This window comes from Trichosurus vulpecula, chromosome 4, assembly GCF_011100635.1.
Source record: "Trichosurus vulpecula isolate mTriVul1 chromosome 4, mTriVul1.pri, whole genome shotgun sequence".
Classification (NCBI taxonomy): Eukaryota; Metazoa; Chordata; class Mammalia; order Diprotodontia; family Phalangeridae; genus Trichosurus; species Trichosurus vulpecula.
The window spans coordinates 15860786-15882679 of record NC_050576.1 but is presented as its reverse complement, the minus strand read 5'-3'; the positions used below and the strand labels follow the sequence as shown (position 1 = coordinate 15882679).

The 21894-nt window shown below is 45.2% G+C and overlaps 1 protein-coding gene across 1 annotated transcript in view; it reads left to right on the top strand.

Annotated features, from left to right (window-relative positions):
• Positions 1-21894, top strand: part of PGM1 (phosphoglucomutase 1) — a 72147-nt gene that overhangs the window by 39037 nt on the left and 11216 nt on the right. The window contains exons 4-7 of the mRNA XM_036754287.1: positions 60-185; positions 4377-4567; positions 9757-9911; positions 11362-11477. Coding sequence (XP_036610182.1) covers positions 60-185; positions 4377-4567; positions 9757-9911; positions 11362-11477 — 588 coding nt within the window. The remainder of the gene's footprint in view (positions 1-59; positions 186-4376; positions 4568-9756; positions 9912-11361; positions 11478-21894) is intronic.

Genomic DNA, 21894 nt, shown 5'->3' with positions numbered 1-21894 from the left:
CATTTCAGTTTCAGGGCAAGTTTAATTTTCCCGTCTCTCCATCTGTTTTTGTTTCTTAGTGGAAATCGTGGATTCGGTGGAAGCTTATGCCACCATGCTGAGGAACATCTTTGACTTCAGTGCCCTAAAGGAGCTGCTTTCAGGCCCCAACCGGCTCAAGATCCGCATCGATGCCATGCACGGAGGTAGGCAGTGACAGTCACGGTCATGGCGGCATGGCTGCTTGGGTGGATTTGGACAACTGGGAACAATTTGGCCTTTTCACCTTCCTTTTTTATTTTTATTTTTCAAGCTCATAGGATCACAAATTTAGAACTAAAAGGCGCCTGAGAGGTCATAGGGTCTGACTTCCTCATTTTACAGATGAGAAAACTGAGTCAGACAGAGGTTCCATGACTTGCCCAGGGTCGCATAGCTTGTAAGTGTCTGAGGCAGGACTTGAATTCAGGTCTTCCTGACTGCATCATTGATTTGTTCCTTTAAAATTATATTCAGAATATTTTTACATACTTACTTTGGGACTGTTTTAGGGAGGCATTCTATTCCCACTGATGAAAATCATTGTCTTGGAAGCATGAAACTGGAGGCTGTGCCTATAATAGGCTTGTTCTCCATTTTGAATTTTCTCATTAAGAGCTAGGAACTAGCTAGGTGCTAGGTGGTGCAGAGGTTAGAGCACCAGCACTGGAATCAGGAGGACCTGAGTTCAAATGTGACCTCAAATACTTTATTAACTGTGTGACCCTGGGGAAGTCACTTAACCTTGATTGCCTCTGAAAAGAAAAGAACCAGCAACTAGATTTTGAGTGAGATACAATGTTTTGAAACCAGTTGAAATCCAGTAAAAAAAAATACAGAACATTTATCTGTACAGTGTCCTCCATTTTTCTTCAAGGGTGTCAGTTGCTAGAGATGGTAAATTTTATCTTGAGCCACCTAAATGTCCTCTTTCTTTGATGAAAGAAAGACTGAGTTGGTAATTGACTCTAGAAAAACCATAACGTAGTCAGGTGTGTGTATGTCCTCCTCCTCCTTCCCCTCTGCCTTCTCATCCTCTTCCTCCTCCTCTTCTTCCTTGCTCTCTTCACCCTCCTCATCCTTCTTGTCCTCCTCTTCCTCCTCGTTCCCTTCCTCCTCCTCCTCTTTGGAGACATCTCCTCGCTCTTCTACAATCCTCCTAACAGCAATGCTGGTAGTGATAAATAGAAAACTCAGAGCATTCGACTGCCCCTTTCTTGGGAAGGGCCTTTGGCAGCTCTGTCACTCGGCCTCCCACCCAAGGCTGAGTTCCCCTCAATGGCAAGCGGGTTGCACAGTTTAAGCAGCGCTAAAGGGGTCTTGAGTGGAAAAAATTTAAGAAGCCCTGATGTAGCCTGTACTTGAAGACCTCTGGTAGGCAGGATCCCATTACCTCTTTCCTGCCCTGTCTCTTGCAGGTTGGATGCTCTGGGGCTATTCATGGTTCTGATCACACCCCTGAACCCTATGGCAGCTTTACCGGCTCCATTTTCAGCCTGAGCTGGTTTGTCCCACCTCAGGCACCTTGATGGCCTTCTCTTCCTGAGAACTCACCATACTGATACTGAACTTGGTTTAGCCCACTGGAGTTCAGAACTGCTAAGCTCAAGGAATCCTCCTGCCTCTGTCTCCCCAGTAGCAGGGATGACAAGTGTGGGATGCTGTGCTTGGTGAACCCACCACCTATTGAGGCAGGTAACCCATTCCATTTGGAGCAGCTCTTATGGTTAGAAATATTTCCTGATCTCAAGCTGGAATCAGCTTTCTGGCCACTTCCCTGTGCTCCTAGTTCTGCCTCAGTGGCCAAGCAGATCCTGCCTGACCCCTCCTAGCACATGTAACTAAAATGTCAGGAGGCTGCCTCTTAAACCTAACACCCCAGGACCTCCCTGCTCACATGACTGGTGTCTTTGCCAGGAGCCCCTTTGGAGCCCCCCCTCTTTTATCCTGGTGCTGCTAGCCTCATTTTAGTCATTTGGGGGGCTTCTTTTCAATGACTCACACAAGAGAATCGGGCTCGTCACCTGGCAGTATTCCTTTGTTTTTCACCCAAGCTGCACTTCTCCAGCTTGATCCTGCATTTTATTTGTCATGTTTGGCTCCAAAGCACTTTTAGTTGTGCCCAAAATCAAATCCACCCTCCAAGGTGCCAACTTGTAGGTGTTCAGAAAGAGGCACCCAGGGTCCTATCATCAGCTAGGCCTTCCTGAGTGATTGCCATGCCATCCAGGGTGCTGGGCTCTGACTAAGGAGATGGTCTTGGGCAGGAAAGCTTCTGCCCTGTCCTGTGAGCCCTCAGGGGGCTTTGGAGGAGGGGCTGGTGCCAGTGAAGAATCGTTATGGAGTGACTGAGCAAGCAGCCGTGAAGTCCAAAGAATGGAGCTGGGAATTCATCTGTCAAATGAATCACCAAATCCAGGGGCGAGGCAGGAAGAGGAGACAGCAGTGGTTTGAAAGCCAAGGTGATCTGCTCAGGGCAGGATCAGGAAAATGCATTAGGGCATCAAACCATAGCTGTTGACTCCAGGCAAGGCTTAGTCCCCAAGGCAGCATCATTGTGTTACCCCTATATGCTAGCCAATCATTTTACATTAGACTCGGAGTTAGGAAGACCTGAGTTCAAATCTGGCCTCAGACACTTACTAGCTGTGTGACCCTGGGCAAGTCACTTACCCTGTCTGCCTCAGTTTCCTTATCTGTAAGTGGGGATAATAATAGCACCTACCTCCCAGGATTGTTGTGAGGACCAAATGAGATTATAACTGTGAAGCTTAGCACAGAGCTTGGCACATGGGAACTACTATTGAAATATTAGCTATTATTATTGTAATTAAAATTATGTTCAGCTTTCTTTTCTGTTAAAATGTATGATAAATTCCACAGAGGACTTTCACAGTTTTTCTGGCCTTTCCTCAGTTCTTGTTGCTGTCAGTAGAGCTGCTAAATATTTTTTGGACATACGGTCCTTTTCCTCTTCCTTTGATCTCCTTGGGATATAGGCCTAGTGGTGGTGTCACTGGGTGAAAAGGCATTTTCAGCTTAGTGACTTTTTCAGCACAATCTCAATTTCTTCCTAGAATGACTGAAGGGGTGGGGAACCTGTGGCCTGGAGGCCACATATGGCCTTCTAGGTCCTCAAGTGTGGCCCTTTGACTGAATCCAGACTTCCTAGAACAAAGGGCCACACTTGAGGATCTAGACTGCATGTGGCCTCGAGGCCACAGGCCTCCCATCCCTAGACCAGACCAATTCACATAATTATCATGGGTACATTAATGTGCTGGTTTTTTCCAGCTTCTCCAATAGTTGTCACTTTCCTTTTTGGTCACCCCGGTCTACCTAATTCATAGGAGATGGCACTTCTGAGTTGCAATCGTTTGCATTTCTCTGATTATTAGTGATTTGGGTTTTTTTCCATGCGGTTGTTGGATTTGTTTCTTTGAAAACTACTCATGCAAATCCTTTGTGAGCAAACCAAGTCAACAAGCATTTATTACACACCTACTGTGTGCCAGATACTTCTGTAGATAGGATTAGAGTATAAAGCTTCTTTCTATTCCTGACAGCTCTGATCAAGCCATCAGCCAGTCAACAAGCATTTATTACATGCCTACTATGTACCACACTGCTAGGTACTAAGAATACAAAGACAAAAGTAAATAGCCCCTGCCTTCAAGGAACATATATTTTACAAATCTAGGCATTTATGAGACATCTGCAGAGCAAATGAAGCAAAATCTTGGAGGAGAAGGCAGCAGGAGTTATGCACATAATAGATGATGAGTGAATGTTTGTAAAAAATGACTGAGGGCTGTAAGAAATGCTGAGCCTGATGATCTTAGAAAAACATGGAAAGACGCGTATGAAATAAGAGTGAAATGAGCAAAAACAAAAGACCCTTGTATGCGGTGAGAGCAATGTTGTTTTAAGACCAACTTTGAATGATTAAATCATTTTGACTATTATTAATACCCCAATTAACCACCAAAGATGGAAGATGCTATGGAGGGAGATGCTATCACTGATAAACAGAAGTTGGTATAGCATGTTTTTACATATATAGAGATACTTGGGTCTAATGGTAGCCATCCCTAGGGTGGGAGGGAGGGGAAAAAAGGGGAAAGAAAGAAATTTACATGATAACTTTATCATATATTTAAAAGGAATAGCAAGTTGTACATAATAGATTTGCAGTTTCATGTGCATTCTGTTTTTATTATACTGTATTGTGGAGATGCTTCTTTTTTTCCATAAGTTAAAAATAAATAAGAATTAAAGAAAAGAAAATGAATTAACGAATTTCATTTAAAGATGTTACTTTTCATATTTGGCATATTTTCCTTTCTCGATCTGTCTAGTTGTGGGGCCGTATGTCAAAAAGATCCTGTGTGAAGAGCTTGGTGCCCCTGCAAATTCAGCTGTCAACTGTGTCCCACTGGAGGACTTTGGGGGCCACCACCCTGACCCAAACTTGACCTACGCGTCTGATCTGGTGGAGACCATGAAGAGTGGAGAACATGACTTTGGGGCTGCCTTTGATGGAGATGGGGTGAGTCAATTCAGTTCAACCAGCAATTATCAAGTAACCTCCTATGAGCCAGGAACTGTGTTAGGTGCCGTGGATTTGGGTTTTATCCTGTAACGGATAGAGAACTGTCCTTGAAATTAGGAAGACCTGGGTTTGAATCCTACCCCGACACTTCCTGACCTTCCTGGTTTTGTGATGTTGGGCCAGCCTACAATGTGTGTCAGAGCTAGAAAAGATGCCTAAGGCTGTCTAGTCCTACCTGTGCCTGCGTCTGTAAGAGACGGGCTCTGAGCCAGCCTGGTGTGGTGGATAAAGAAGTCTTTGGGGCCAGGAAATCCTGGGTTCAAATCCTCTCTGACACATATTGGACTTGTGACTCTGGTCAAGTCACTTCCCATTCTCAGTGTCCCAGGCAACTTTCTAAAGATTACAGATTGCAGAGCAAGTGTTGATCTGCCTTGGTAGAGGGAGTTTCCTCATCTAGGAGGTCTCTATGCCCATGAAATTACAAGTTTGGACCAAAAAGAATTTCCACTCTTGTCTTATTTTTTATGTCTGGTGGTGAGCTTGGACCTTTTTTCCAATCCTGAATTCTTGAACCGAATTCAACAAGCATTTCTTGAGCACCTACCTGGTGCTTAGCAAATGGCTGTGAGGTGTGTAAAAAATCCGAGAGACAGAGTTTCTGGGTAATTAATAATCAATTTGTTAATTAGGCTAGCCAATAGTAAATTGGTGGTCAGTGGTTTCTCTTGGTAGCCAAATACCCCTAACTGAGACACTGAATGCCTTATAAAAGGTGACAGGTGGACATCAAACCTGATTGGCGAACAGTTAGTGAGGGGGTGGGCATATTAATGAGAAAGTGGACAAAAAGTCTTCAGCTCCTCCTGGTGAGAATGTGGCTTGATTGGGAGACTCAGGCAGGACAAAGGAATCCATCTCTACCCGCATCTCTCTAGTTGACTGAGCTGGGTTACTGAAAACTTCAGTGGTGGGTACAAGGGCACAGCTCAGTGCTTTGGGGCTGGGATTCGCCTAGATTAGAATCTGTTTACATTCTTCTAGTGGAGTGGGTTCCTGCCCCAAGATAGAGGGCATGTTCCCAGAGGATTTGGGCAATCTCATCCATCAGCCTGTCCTTCAGAGACTGGCCGACTGGCCTACAGGGGCTGGTCCCTCAATGAGGAAATAAAAAAACCTTGATCTTAATTAATAATGGCTTATTAATATAGTAGAAAATAATTTCTCTCACCTGCCACATAGTAGAAGCTTAACTGACCTCATTGACTAACTGTGCCAGGCACTGTGCTAGGCAATGGGTTTACAAAGATAGATATTATAACTAGCAGACTCTACCTTCAAGGAGATGGATATAACCCCTGAGAGGTCCTGCCCATGTGGGGAAGGCTTTCAATAGGAGCCTAACAGGAGAATGCCTGCTGGCCAAGGACCAGCCTGGCCAGCCAAGGGCAGGGGGCTTCATCCTTAGAAAACTGGCTGCTGCAGAGTAACCAAGTCACCAAGATGGTTGACTGAGGAAGGGCCATCTGCCTCCATAAATGGACTGCACTCCCCCCCCCCCCCCGGAGGTCATAAAATATTGACTCCATCAAAAACCTAAGGTCCAGCTTGTTGAGGCAAGGTGTTCATTTATCCTTCCCCTTGGCCTCTCCCATTGGACTTTGTGTCAGGATGAGTGTGACAACAGACTTTCCCTAGATCAGGGTCAGACTTTCTTTGTGTCATGGGCCCCTTTGAAGTTCACTTCATCTCTAGATTCTAGAGAGATCACCCAGTTCCACCCACTCATTTTACAGACTCAGAGGGGATGTGACTTGCCCCAGTCACATAGATAGCCAGGGTTTGAACCCTGGTTCTATACACCCAAGGAAGTCTTGAAAAGCAATCTGTTTAATAGAATCCAAATCCTTAATGTGCACACCATTTAAGTCATTATTATGCCACACCCCTGTGTGGCCATGTGACCACCCACCACCTGGGTCCCTGGGCAGTCCTACCTTTTTCCAAAAAGACCTTCCCTCTAAGTTCTCTCTTCTGTTAGAGTGGAAGCCCTTTGAAGGAAGGGACTGTCCCTTCGGTGTTTGTATCCCTAGTGCTTAGCATAGGATTTGGCACATTGTAAAGTTTCTTTTTTTTAATTATGATTTTATCCAATTACATATAAAAATAGTTTTTAACATTTTTTTTGTTTAAATTTTGAGTTCCAAATTCTCTCTCTCCCTTCCCCACTTCTTGAGAAAGCAAGCAATTTGATATAGATTATGCACATGCGGTCATGCAAAACATATTTCCATATTGGTCATGTTTTGAAAGAAAACACAGGACCCCCCCTCCCCCTCCAAAAAAAAAAAAACCTCAAGAAAAATAAAGTAAAAAAAGTATGTTTCCATCGGCCTTCAGACTCCATCAGTTCCTTCTCTGGGAGTGAATAGCAACACCGGAAGTTTTTAATGTGGACTTTCACGTGTTCATTCTTTTCTATTTTAATTTCTATTAATTAATTCTGTTAAGGGGAGGCCCTTCCTCCCCTTAGCTGAATAATTTGTCCTTAAGTTTCGAGTTTGGCTGACACCCAAATGAGTTACTGAGCCTTGCTTTTTCCTTACAAAACTCAAGATGCTTTAAGATCCAGATGTAAAGGACTTCTGAGTTCATGGTGGTCCATCCTCTTAACTTTACAGAGAGGTCAGAGGTCAGAGAGTGAGAACCTGAAGGGGCCTCAAGGGCCATTGAGTCCAGCACCCTCATTTTGCACATGAGGAACCTAAGCCCCCCAAAGGGTTCAATAAACAGCTAGGGGCTGCCCAGAGAGTGGCCCGAGTCCAGTCTGGAAGCCCAGGATTTTGACTTTAGATCCAGCCTCCTTTCCAGTACATCATGCTCCCCTCCCCCCATTTCCATGAGTGAATATGAAACTTAGCTTATCTTTAAAGAATAAATAAACAAAGCATTTTTAGGCACTTACTATATGAAGAGCACTGGGCTCAGTCCTGGGGACACAAAGATGAGTCAGGCAGTCCCTGCTCCCAGGTAGCTTGCATTCATTCTCATGGGGAGACAACACAAATAGAAAGAAGGTTTCAGTTGTAGGTCAGAGGAAAGGTCCCATGGTCCTTAGGGTTCAGCAGCAAAGCAGACGGTCATAAAGCCTCTTTTTTCATGTTATTTCCACTGATCAAATATGATCAGTTTCTGATGTTGAACGTTGGGCAGTGCCAAAGACTCAATGACCAGACTTTCCTTTCTGGGTCTTTGGTAGCTCTGGCTCTAGCCCCTGCAGGTGGCATCTCCACAGGGGCTGCTTCCTAAGATCGTGGCTGCTGACATTGGTCTGGAAGCATTGTTATTCCTAACGCTCTTGGGTTCAGGGTCCTTGCTGTCTCTATCTGAGTCTGAGGGAAGATAGTGGTCAAGGCGCTGATGCTGGTTTGACTTGCCTAGTACATGTTGTCCTCGTCTCTCCCAGCTGTTTCAGCTTGGCTGGCCTGCCTGGCCTGTGTATGGCAGTTTGGTGTATGGTGGTTATTGGGGTTCCCTGGGCCCTTCTCCCCAGGAGTTGCTTCTATAGATGATGGCTATGAAGGCTGGGCTGGAAGCAGGACTGAGAGTGTGGGAGATCCTGCCTCCGAGGGTTCCTGTGCCCATCTGACCATTGGTCATAGTTGGTCAGCAGCTGTTGCTGGTGTTGGTGAGAAAGGTGGGCCCCCTTTCCACAAGGATTTCTGCCCTCAGTGATGACAATGGGCACTGGACTAGAAGAGATCAGGAGATTTGGAGGTCGCTACTGTTTCCTTTGCCCCAGTAAGACTCGGTCTTACATGATTCAGTACTTCAAGGGTCTATCATTTCATCAGGATGGCTCCCTTCCAGCTCTCAATCTATGACCCAAAGATCCTATGGGGACTCCTGTGAATCAGTCTTCGTGAGGTTCTCTGGCATCCCACATTAATTGCCTGGTGGCCCGTCTCCCGATGGTGAGTTACTCCAGATTTGGCTGGGCTGTTCCTTCCTTGGTGGATACTCATTGCCACGGTCAGCAGAACTCAGACTCACCTCCTGGTAATACCCCTCACAAATCAGACATTTCTTGGAATGAGTTATTTCATTTAAAAAAATTCTCTTCCTACCCACCTTTCGGAAAGTCCCTGAGGTTCCCAGCTAGGACCGCTCTGTTTAAGACACTGGGAAGTTTATCGGGATCCTTGCTCTGGAGCTGAGAGGGGCATCACAGGCCGTCTGGTCCAGCGCCTTCATCTTCTGAAGAGGAGGCTGGAGCTCCAGGAGAGTGAGAGCTGTGCTGGGTCACACAGGTAGAAAGTGGCAGAGGCGGGGGTCCTTTCACGATGTTACTGCCCACGTCGTGTCTCATGGTCATAATAGTGATAACAATGATGACGGCTGACATTTACATAGCGCCTCCTACGGGCCAGGCGCTGTGCGAAGCCCTCATCTCCGCTTGATTCTCATAACAACCCCACATGGTAGTGACACGATTATTGCCATTTTACAGATGAGGAAACCGAGGCAGGCAGAGGTCAGGTGACTTGCCCAGGGTCATACAGCTAGTAAGTATCTGAGGCTGGGTTTGAACTCAGGTCCTCCTGACTGCAAGGCCAGTACTCTGTGCCCCGTAGCTGCCTCTGGACAGTCCCTTGGGGATGCTTTGTCCTCCTGAGCTCTTTGGCAGAGATCCCCTGCCTGCTGGGTTGGGGTCCGAGCCTTCTGCAAACAGAGGTCTCATCTTTCCTCCCAGCAGGGGCGGCTTGAGGGCCCATCAAACCGTGTAAACAGCCAGCATTCTCTGTATCGTTGTGGTCTTGTTTCTTCTAGGCCAGAGGCATGATTGGTTTCTGAGATGGGAAAAGGGCTCTGGGGTCAAAGGTTAGCAGGTCCCTGGAGGCCGAGGGAGAGAAGAGAGCATTCAGCTCAAGCCGAGTCTGTTCCTGCATTTTAATTGAAAACATTTTCTGAACTGTACGGCATTGAGGGAAGGTTTGGCACGACGGGTGCCATAAAAACCCGGCGAAGAGTGAACGTCCAATGGAGAAGGACTTTATCCATTTTTCATCTTAGAATTTTATTGCAAAAAATTATTTTTGCTGAACCCGTCCCCTTCCCCCCTCTTCTTTAGACTTTGAGAGCAGTTTGATGAAAATGTCTTCCTTTCAATGCCCTTTCTCCCAAAGGATCGAAACATGATTCTGGGGAAACACGGATTCTTCGTTAACCCTTCGGACTCTGTGGCCGTCATTGCTGCCAACATCTTCAGCATTCCTTACTTTCAGCAGACGGGGGTGCGGGGCTTTGCCCGCAGCATGCCCACCAGTGGGGCGCTGGACCGGTGAGTGGCTTCATTCACCTGCCTTCCCTCAAGAAGGGCGTGGGGTTTGTAGAGGACTCTGCCGGAGGGAGGGAGTGAAGCAACCTGAAGATAGCCAAGGTCCAGCATTCCCATCATCCTTGCACTGAACCCTGAAAACAATTCTGTGAACTTCCTTTCACCCAGAGTGGGAAGGTCTACTTAGGAATGACCCACTGGACTGGTCACTGAGAGTCACTGGAGTGAACTCCCTCTTACCTCCAGGATCAAACACACAACCCTCTGGCTTTTATAGCCTTTTCCCACCTTTCCAATAATCTGCATGTTAACTCTCCATCTATGTAGGATCCAGCAATACTTGTCTCCTAGCTGTTCCTCCCACATGATGCTCCATTTCCCAACCCCATGTCTTTGCACTGGCTGCCCTCCCCTGCCCCCCACGCCCCGCCCCATGCCTGGAATGCTCTCCTTCCTCCCCTTCCCGTTGAGGAAACGGACGTTCTGAGCAGCTGAGGGGCTGCTATTTTCTCACGTTTTAATCAGCATGTGATGGGGACCTGCTATGTACGAAGCCCCGAAGCCCCGTGGCCTTTAGAACATTTCCCAAAATTTTAATTTGAAGCAAACAAAAGATCACATTTCCATAAATGGGTATATAATATCTTGCATTCACATAGCTCTTTGGTTTACAAAGCTCTTTATAACTATTGTCTCAGTGACCCTGGGAGATGGGTGCTATTATCACACCCACTTTACACATGAGGAAACTGAGGCAGACAGAGTTAAATGTATTACCCAGGGTCAATCGATCAACCAATACAGATTAAACACCTAGTGTGTGCCAGGCATTGTGCTAAGCCCTGGGGATAGAAAAAGAGGCATAAGATAGTCCCTGACCTCAAAGAACTTACAGTCTTAGAGGGGAGACAACATGTAAACAAATATATGCAAAATAAGCTAAATAGGAGATAATTAACAGAGGGAAGATGCTGGAATTAAGAGCAGTTGGGGAAACCTTCCTGTAGAAGGTGAGGTTTTAGTTGGTACTTAGAGGAAGCCTGAGGTCAGTTGGAGGAGTTGAGGAAGGAGAACATTCTAGGCATGAGGGACGGCCAGGGAGAAGGCCAGCAGCCATGGAGTGTCTGGTTTGTGGGACAGCCAGGAGGCTGGTGTCACTGGATGGGAAGTAAGGGGTAAGAAAACTCATCACGCACCTGGTAAATGCATACAATCATCTCTGTGTCTCCTAAAATTCCAGGCTCTGAAATAACGGTTCATTTTTCCTTGACCACCCCCTCCCCCCAGTGCCCATAGTACAGACTGTTGTCCAGGGGGTCTCTCATGGAAGTGGGTCTGCTCCTGTGTGATGCTCAAGGCGGCCCTGGGCCAAAATGACCGTGATTCTTTTTCCCTCCTTCCCATGGATCCTCTCGCCATCCCACTGTGATGCAATTTTCCCGGGCCCCTGCAGGGTGGCCAACGCTACAAAGATCACTTTGTATGAAACTCCAACAGGCTGGAAGTTTTTTGGGAATCTGATGGATGCAAACAAGCTGTCCCTCTGTGGGGAAGAAAGTTTCGGGACGGGTAAGTTAATGTTCCAGGCTGGTGACTGTAAACATTGCACCCGTGAAAGATGAGACCTGTAGTGACCAGACAGAAATAACCACCCCAGGCTGGATGCTCCCTCTATGGAGACCCCATTTATTTAGAACAGCCCCAGCTGAAACATACACATCTGAAAGGCTCCCTCAATGTTTGTCACCAGGAAAACGTGTCCGTCATGCAGGGCCCGATCACCCTGTGCAGGAAGTTTGGGGGCTCTCCTCCAGCTCTGTCACTGAGCCATTGGGGAGGAAGGAGGGATAAACATATTCTTCATCCCCTGGTGGTCAGGGAGACCTTTAGAAATGTTTTCATTTCTGGGAAGAAATATAGAGGCGGGCATAAGTTTCTCGTTTTTCTTTAAGGAGCGGTTTCAGCACAGCCTTAAATCTTCCTCTTTAATGGGCCTGAGTTTTCTCTAATAACAAAGTTATGATTTATGAACATTAAATGAAGGGAGGGTGTGAGGGTGGAGCTAAGTTGCTAGGCAACTGCCAAATGAGCTATAAGTCTGAGGCTGAGAGCTGGTGTGGTGTTTGGGATGGGGTTTGGCCATGAACCAGTGGACCCTCTCCTATCTGTAGTAATAGCACTGGCTCACATTGGGCAGTGCTTTAAGATCTGCGAAGTGCTTTCCAAATATTCTCTCATTTTACCCTCACAACTCACCCAAGAGGTATTATCCCCAATTAATAGATAAGGAAACTGAGACAGACCGGCCAGGGTCAAACGCCAGCTAGTAAGCAGATATGAACTCAGGTCTTCCTGCTTCTAGATTTATACCAGGTAGCTGTGTGTCCCCTCCCTGTTTCTAACTGACCATCTAAATGCACCCAACGTTCTTGAGATGGAGTCTCGCCGACTCCATGAAGTCCTCCTGATTGCCCCAACTATATAGCAAGCCTTCTTTCTCTGATTCTTGAACTTTTGATTATAGGATCATAGATAGAGCTGGAATCATTCAATCAATCAACAAGAATTTGTTAAGCACCTAGTGTGTGCCAGGCGCAGGGCTGAGTGCTATGGGTACAAATAAAGGCAGGAACAGCCCCTGGCCTCAAGGTGCTCACATCCTAATGGGAGAGACAACATGTAAACAACTATGTACATACAGGATATATTCATATGTATGTGTATATGATATATGTATATATAATAAAATATAAATATATATTTAAGTTATAGATATATAATGTATAGCATATGATGTATTCATATGAACGTATATATGATACATTTCTATATAAAATAAGTACATAAAACCATATGTTTAAGTTATATAGCATATAAATGATACAGTATTGTTATAACAGACTATATATTTATATATAAATATTATATGTTATATATACAACACGTGAATATATCTTGTATGTATATAGTTGTTTGCATATTATCTCTCCATTAGAATGTGATTATATATACTTATATATAAACATATATGTTATATGTAGTACATAACTTAAATATATATTTAATATTTAGCATATATTATATATAACTTAAATATATTTATGTATAAATAAATATGCTCACATTCTAATGTGAGATATATATACACACACACACATATATAGAGAGATATACATGCATATGTGTGTGTATATGTGTGTACATGTGTATGTCTATATATACCTATACACATATATAAAATTCAAACCCTGACCCTAAGCTTGGTGCTCCATCCACCATGTCCCATTGACTCTCGCAAGGGGACCCTGGCTTGCTGGCTTTGGCTAATTCATAGTCTCTGCCAGACAAGCAGGAAAAACAGAAGGGCAGTGTGGTTTAGTGGAAAGAGCCCTAGATTTTGAGTCAAAGAACCTGGGTTTGAATCCTGGCTCTGCCATGTGTGAAGTGTGTGGACCTCAGCCAAATAACTTTGCCTCTCTCATCTTCCTCATCTTTAAGATGAGGTGATTGGCTTTCCAATAAAGATTTCTTATCTAAGCTATAAAAGGAACAGATCCAGATTTATAAGTATGCAAACCATTTCAAAGGTAATTTTCAAAGTAAGAAATCCAAATGTAAAATCACTAATAATTAGAGAAATGCAAATAAAATCCACTCTCAGATGCCATCTCACACCCTGCAGATTGGCAAAGTTGACAGAAAAGGAAAAATGATGTCTGTTGGAAGAGCTGTGGGGAAACAAGCACACTCATGCCCTGTTGGTGTAGCTGTAAATTGGTCCAGCTATTCTCTAAAGGAATTTGTGACTGTCCCCAGAGCCACTGAAGTGGACATGCCATTTGACTCAGAGATATCACAATGAGCCCTGTATCACAGAGAGATCCAAGAAAGAGGGCAAGGACCCCTGTGTAGAAAAATATTCTTTTGTAGTGGAAAACAACTGGAGCCTGAAGGGCTACCCATGAATTGGGGTGATGACTAAATAAAATGTGGTGGAAGAATGTAATGGAATAATACATGACTAAAGGAATAGTTTCCGAGAATCTTGGCAAGTCTTATAGAAACTGATGCAGAGTGGTGTGAGCAGAACCAGGCAAACAACATGTATGATAACAACAGCTTTGTCAGTGTAAATGGGGGCGATGGGAAATTCGATGATCCTATAAAAAAATCACCTTTGTTGGGTAACAACACTTTTTGATTGGATCAGTTATTTTGAACTTCCTTGGTTCAATAAAAGCCACTCCACAAAAAATGGCAGCAGGAAGGACAATGAGAATGTAAGGCTGAGCCTTGGGTGGAAAAGGGGGACCTGTGATGAACCTGCTACTCACCTCTTGACAGAGAAGTCATGGCCTCAAGATTCGCAATGAGATACACATTTTTGGACATAGCTGATGTGGCGATTTATTTTCCTTGGCATATTTATTAGAAAGGCTTTGTTTTTCTTCCTTTTCTATTCAATTTGGTATGAATAAAAGGGAGATAGGGGCTAGGTATAGGATAGCAAAAAAAAAATAGGGTCATTAAAACATTATTTTTCAAATACACAGAAGAGTATAATACTTAGTAATGCCCCTTAATAAAAGGATTTGTTCTGTGAAATTTGGATTCAATCAAAGGGCTGCACTTGAGGACCTAGAGAGCCACATGTGGCCTCGAGGCTGCAGGTTCCCCACCCCTGGATAGATGAAAGGCCAGAAAGAATCATAGACAGGCAGGATAGCTTTGAAAGTCACATGCTGAATTGATTATATATTTTAAAAACAAAAGGCATCTCTACAAAAGAGATTTGAAGTTTTACATAGGACATCTTTTCCTGTTGTGTTTTGTATATGGAAATGCCTATCTTATTTAGTGTTTCATAAGTTCAGAATTATTTTTACATGAGAGGGCTGGATTCCATGACCACTGAAGTCTTGTCCGGCTCTGGACCTATAATCTGTGGCTTTAAGATTGATTTCATTGGTCTTGCTATGAGTCCCAGGGTAAGTGTGCAGATGGCTATGCTTCTTTACAAGGGAATGAGCTAATGGGCATCTTGGCGGGTCTGTGTATTCACCTGCCTTGGAGGTTTTTATATACCTCTCCCCTAGCATGGAACACTGCATTTAGCAGGGATTGTTCTAGAAGCTTTCTCAATCATACCAGCAATGAATCAAATCAGAAAGTAAGTCTCTGGCTGATAGGAACTGTAGCCTATTAAGAAGGAAAGGTGAGACTCAGGGCTGGATAACTTCCATCAAGCCAACTGGACAAATTCCACTGATAATATATACCTGCCCTTCTCCCCCAAAGTGCCAGAAATGTGATATTGCTACTAGGGCAGAGGACAAATGCCTGATTGACCTCCATGGTGTCTGGGAGAACTCCAATCTCATTCTATTTAGATGTCCATAAGAAGAAACCTACGAATGACCAACATGTCTGCTGTTATTACTGAGCTTTCTACAGTGCCTAGCAATGTGCTAGTGAGTGGTCAGTCCCAAGAAATTAAATCAGAGATGTCCCTTTTGGATTGGTATCTACTTAGAAGGAGGCTGTCCCGAGTGCTTTCCAGGGCTCTGACTTTGTTTCTGTGTAACCTCTTCTAAATCAATGGCTTGGATAAAGGCATAGAATCATTGATAGATAACATGAAACAGAGACAGATTCTATAACAGAATCAAGATCCAGGAAAATCTAATGAGCCTAGAGCAATGGGCCAGTTCCAGCAAGCTCAAACTGCACGAAGTGACCTCTGTGACCTGGGTGGGTCACTTGGATTCAGATAATAAATTGTCTAAGGAATAATGCACAAGACCGGTAGATTTAAGTTGACTCTAAATATGTAAAGGATTTTGATTTTTGTCACTGTAGGGAATCCCTGCTATTCACTCAGATGGCAAAGCTGAGGCATGGAGAGGGTAGGTGTCTTCCTTAACAATCACAGCCAGGAAGTGTCAGGGGTAGGATTTGAAACCATGTCTCCCCTACTTCAGAGCCAATACTCTAAACTATTCTATGTTACCTCTTGGCATTCCACTGTCCAAATATTTTCATATAAATTTTCTTTTTTTATTAAAACTTAAACATTAGCACTCATGAACCTTTCAGTATACAAAGGTGAACAGAAAAGAGAATTGTATACTCAGTACAAGATAATAGTGCGACATGGTAACCAAAATAAGCCAATTCAGTTGTAGATTGACTGCATTAACTGAAGTCTAGTCTCACCGAAGATGCTCAAGAGCATTATGAGGAATGAATGACTGTTTTTTGCAAAATGCACATGGTCCTTATTGATAGAGAAAATCCAATCAATCAATTAATAAACATTTATTGAGCACCTACTATGCTTCTGTTTGCAGATGGCAATTTATTGATCCCTTCAAGCCCTGAAACCCTACAGGGCTTTCTCAGTGGAATTCTAGGCCATGCAAAAGGGATCCACCTAACAATCCACACAGTGTAACCAAAATGGATGAGCAATCCTTATTGCCCAGGTTGAGTTTTAACTTACTGAATACAGTTGGATGAATAACGCACCAAGGTGATGAATCAGTAGTTATTATCTTATAGAGGCTCTGGGCCCAAGACTGGACAAGAGGAAGAGAGTGAGCTGGAGTGCTTTGGGACAAACACGGCTGCAAAGGAAGGAGTGGCAAGATTGGTTACTGAAACAAATGTGGGAGGAGTTACAGACCAGGAGGTCAAAGGAAGCCCAAAGGGCTTTGTTGGGGACCTAGGGGATTGGTGGTAGCCCTGGTGTTTTGCTCAGAAGCACCTGGCTGACAGATACGATTCTGACTGTTAACAGTAGAAATAGCAAGGTAGCACTGGAGGTCACCTCTGAAGGTTGACAGTGCTCAGGACAGACCTGCGGCACGTAGCCAGCTAGTGCAGCTAGTGCACCTGCTTTGCTGCTGACAATGGCTGATCCACTCTATGGGGAGATTGCATTAGACTCTCCTAGGGTTTCAGTTTAGCAAATGGGACTTAAATGAAATTTGCTTCAATTCCAGTGGCAGCTTGGAGGCTAATCAGGAACAGTTGTTTGGCATTGAAGGGATGAGAAGGTGGGGGTGGTTTCAAATTGCCTGTTGTGGGATGTTGATGAGTTCTATAAATTAGGATGAATTTCACACCTTATAAAAATCAGAATTTACAATAAAAAAGATGAAAATAACTGAGTTAAGATTGTTGACAAACATACAAAGACAAAATAAAGCCGCTTCTGGCCCTCAAAGAACTTACTTTTGTTCCATTTGGGGTGGTGGTGGTGGTAGTGGTGCAGCATGTAAAAAGATAAAAATCTGTATGATAATCTGAGGAAGGAGATATTGCTGTAGGGAAATTAGGGAAGACAGCTTCCAGCAGGAGGTGGCAATGAAACCTTGAAGGAAGCTAAGGATGCAAAGAGGCAGAGTTGAGGAGGGAGGGCATGCAAGGAATGGACAGTGCCTCTATCAAGGGCACACAGGTGGGAGAACAGAAAAGAGGACAGTTTGGATGGAACACAGTTTACATGAAGGCAAGAAAAGCACCATAAGCCTAGGAGGGCTGCTATAGCTGGGTCTGAAAAGGCTTTAAATGGCCAACAGGGAGGTTTGTCTTGGAGCCATTGAGGGTTGGCCAGCTAACATGTGATGACATGGTCACACTTGTACTTTACGTAGATTATTTTGGGATCTATAGGGAGGTTAAAATGAGGAGGGAGAGACTGGAATCTGGGAATCTAATTAAGAGGACATTGCAATGTCAGGCTGGATAAGGGGATGATGTCCTAGATCAGGCTCCTAGCCATGTGAGGGCAGAGAAGGCGGATGGCTGTGAGCTGGGTTGTGGGGGTAGAATTCACAAGACTTTGGCCACAGGCTAAAAGAGTCAAGGATGACCCGAAGGTCACACTTCTAGGAGACTGGAGGGCTGCAGGGCTCCTTTGGGAGACAGAAGTAGAAAGTTTGGGCAAGAAGTGTCTTTAGGGAGGAAGAAGATGAATTCTGTTTTGGACCCATTGAGTGTGAGATGTCTGTGGGATGTCCAGTTGGTGATGTGTGGCTAGAGATCAGACTGAGAAACCAGGTCTCAGATGGACAGATCTAAGAGATGCCTTTGTACAAGTGATATCCACATACAAAGCATAGTGCCTCACAAACCATGGGTGCTTAATAAATGCTTATTGGGTTGGATTGATAAGGATAGCAGGTTTCCTTTAACCTATAAGATGCTTAGAGCTCATCTACTTTAGCTTCCTATCTTTACAAAATCCCTAACTAAATTTGGATTTATCCAAGTTCTGCTTAAAAATTTCTAGTGGTGGGGATGTCAGTTCATTCTGAGTTGTTTGTGAATACACTTTCTTGTTTGAAATTGTGTGAATGTCTTTGTCTGTTACCTTGGTTTGAATATGTCTCTATGAGGCTGTTCTAGACAAAGGTCACATAGTTGGTAAGTGGTGGAAATGGGACTACTCATTCCTTCCCTCCTCCTCACTTTCCTTTCACTTCCCTCCCTCCCTCCCTTCATTCCTTCCTTCCTTCCTTCCTTCCTTCCTTCCTTCCTTCCTTCCTTCTTCCTTCCTCCCTTCCTCCCTCCCTTCCTTCTTTCCTTCCTCCCATCTTTCCTTCCTCCCTTCCTTCCTTCCTCTGTCCCTCCCTCCCTTCCTTCCTTCCCCCTTTCCATGCTCCCTTCCTTCCTCCCTCTCTTCCTTCCTTCTCTTCCCTTTCACTCCTTCTTTCCTCTTTTTTCCTTTCTTTATTTCTTCTCTGCCTTCTTTCCATTTTCCTGTTTCTGTCTCTTGTCTTTGTTTCTGTCTCTGTCTGTCTATGTCTCTTGACTCTGTCTCTCTCTCCCTCCTTTTCTCTTCACTGTCCCTCTGTCTCCATCTCCCTCCCTCTGTTCTCTCTGCCTCTCTATCTGTCTCTGACTTTATCTTTCTGTCTCTCTCTGCCTCCCTCCTTCCCCCCTCTCCTTGAAGCTGTTGGTCTTCAGTCCTTTGAGGTTAATTATTTTTTAAGCAAGTTGCGTGGCTCTATCCCTGAAGTTTTCTGGGATGAGTGCAGCTGTACATATTTGACTGAACTTTTGATCCCTCTTATTTATAGCTGATTTCATTTCCACCCCCCAGTTTGCATGTCAGGAGGCTCTCTGCCGAGCCTCCTCAGGAAGAATGAGGAGCTGGCCTGAAAGCTTCAAGAATCTAAATGCTATAGCCTGCTTGGAGTACAGCATGATTGATTTTGTTAATTTTCTAGTCCCTGGTGGAGCTGCTTTATATATGCCACCTATTAATTTACAGAGCTTTCAAAACGAGGCTGTTGTACTCCACTTGGCAAGTAAAGACCCAGGGAGAAAACATCCCTGCCTCAGAATGCTGCCCTTGGAGGGATTGGAGCCTGCCCACGGGGTGGGAGCGGCTCAGCTCTCTCAGCCTGGCCTTTTGGGGAGGAGGGGTCACTCTTCATTATTTCAGATCCTTGAGAGTACCTGTGGGGACAGAAGGCTAATACAATAGCCTTCACTGGGAAGTCATTGGGAGTCAGGCTATTTACCATTCATATGTGCCATTCAGCAGCTTGCTTCCTTCTCTGAGACTCAGTTTCCTCTCCTATAAAGTGACAGGATTGGACAAGATCATTGGGTGATGGATTTAGAAGGGCAAAGGGCTGAGAGGTCCTCGATCCTGACACCCTCATTTTCCATGCTCTGGCCTCCTCCAAAGTGAGACTGCTTATGTCTCCTTTCTGAGTTCTAAGGGTACCCCAAGGGGAGGTGGCATATTCCAGTACTATGGGCTCAAGCTCCCCCCCTCAAGCTAATGTGTCCCCCGCCCCCACTTTAGTTGCCAGTGACTACCTTCCCAGATCCATTTAAGCAATTAACCTCAGTTAGTTTTTAGAAGGGGTATTTAGCAAGAACAGAAGTACAAACATTCTCCCTGCTCCCAGCACCAGGGGAGCACCCTTTCCCCTGCACCTCCTCAATCTCAGGGGAGAATGGGTTCAGGCTTCATGCAGTTTCTTCCTAGCATTGGGGTTCATAATGTGGCATCAATGACAGGTGAGCCCTTGTCTTAGCTGATGCTGGACTGAGTTCCTTAAGCCATCAAAGATCAACCAAGTGGCTGAAAACCCCAGTATGGATTCTACTCCCGAACCTCCTGGTGGCTTACTTTCCTGATCTTCCAAAATGCATATGGTCGTTGCCTCCAGTCTCTTTCACTTAAAGTGAAAGAACAAAATGGTGAGGCTAAGAACTGAGGCCCATAATCAGGGGCCACATGTAAATGGAGCCTCACAGTGGAAGGTCCTAGGGGCCCTCACATTGTCTCTCTTTTCTCGTGGAAAATCATCAGGAAGGGAGTCAAACCACAAAGAAGAAAGAGGTTGAGGTTGACTAGGGACTTCAGAAGGCATCCCCAGTTCTAGCTGGATAGATTGATTCTCTCTTCTACCTAACAACTCTTCAGATAGTTGAACATGTCTTATCATGCCACACAGCTTCCGTTTAACTCACCCTGGTATGGCCTGGCCTCAAGACCCTCCAATAACTGGGTCACTCTCCTCTAGACAGCATCTCAGTAAAATGTGGTGCCAATAACTGAACCCATTACTCCAGATGAGTTCTAATGAGGGCAGAGGAGAGTGGAACAGTCAAGGAAAGGACCTCTTATCCTGGAAGTTATGCCTCTCTTAGTGCAACCCAAGACCCCATTAGAGTGTCTGGTTGGCACATCCATCACACTTCTGACTAAATAGCCCAGATCTTCTTCAGACAATTTGCCATCTGGCCGTGCCTCCCCTACCTTGTACTTGTTCGGTTGACTTTATGAAGCTGAGTGCAAGACTTTACGTTGTCCTATAGAATTTCATCTTATCAGCTTCATCTCTAGAATGTTAAGGCCTTTTGGGAACCTGGTTCTGTCCACTGTGTTAGAAATCCCTCATGGTTTTGTGGCACATGAGCACGCCATCCCTTCCTTCATCCAAGTCATGGTTCCAAGTGTCCTGTCCCCCAAGTCTAGGTTAAGTGTCCGGCTAGACTGTCAGATGACATGGACTCATGTCCTTCGCCATCTTTGGTGCTTTCCTGTCATGCTCTAGAGCTTCTCAGCATCCTTCCTAAATGTGGGGCCCGGAGCTGAAGCCACCACTCCAAGCCTGCTCAGACCAGGGCAGAATCCAAGAGGACTGTATTCCTTTGTTCCAGGTGCTGGGTCCCTCAGTACAACTATGCTCTTTGGAGAGTTCCTGGCCTCAGTACCCCACTGTAGAGTCCTGATTAGCCCCCAGTCCACTAACCCCCCAAAGCATTTTCAGAGGAGCTGCTTTGAAGAGTAGACCTTTAATAAGGACTTGGTGGATGGCCACTTCTGCTTGCTCTGTGCCCCCTGCCTTGCCTCAGTTTCTTCTTCTGTAAAATGAGGTCAGCTGCCTAGCTGACCTTTAAGGGCCCTTCGGGTCCTGTGCCTGAGGTCCTGAATAGCCATGCTTTCTCCAACTGAATTTGGGAGACAGCAGGCTAGTTAGACAGTAACAGAGCTGTCCTGAGTCTGTGTAGGATCAGTTGTCAAATGATCACAGGGAGGGGAGAGCTCCTGAGGGCTGGGGGGGGCCCTTCAGGAGCAGGGAGGTTCTCATATTCCCTCTCCCAGGGAGAGACTGGGTTTCTCTGGAGAATGCAAGAAAACCTCTTTAGACAGAGCACCCCTTTACTGGCTGTCACTCTGGGAGGGAGTAGGCCTCCTAATTTTGTTGGGACCCAGAGCTGGCTCTGGGGGGGGCAGGGAGGCCCCCCTCCCTCCCAAATGCCACGTTCATATGTGCTTTGCAATTTGGGAACTGTCAGGCCTAGGCTCCCTGGGCCAGAGACGATATTTCTCTTGGCCAGGGACCAGGGTCTGCCGTGACCAAGCCAATGCTGTCCTGGTCACAAGGAGCTGATTAGGCAGAAGCCAGGGGACAGGTGCTTGGAGGTGCTGAATGGACGTTATTTCCATGAGGGG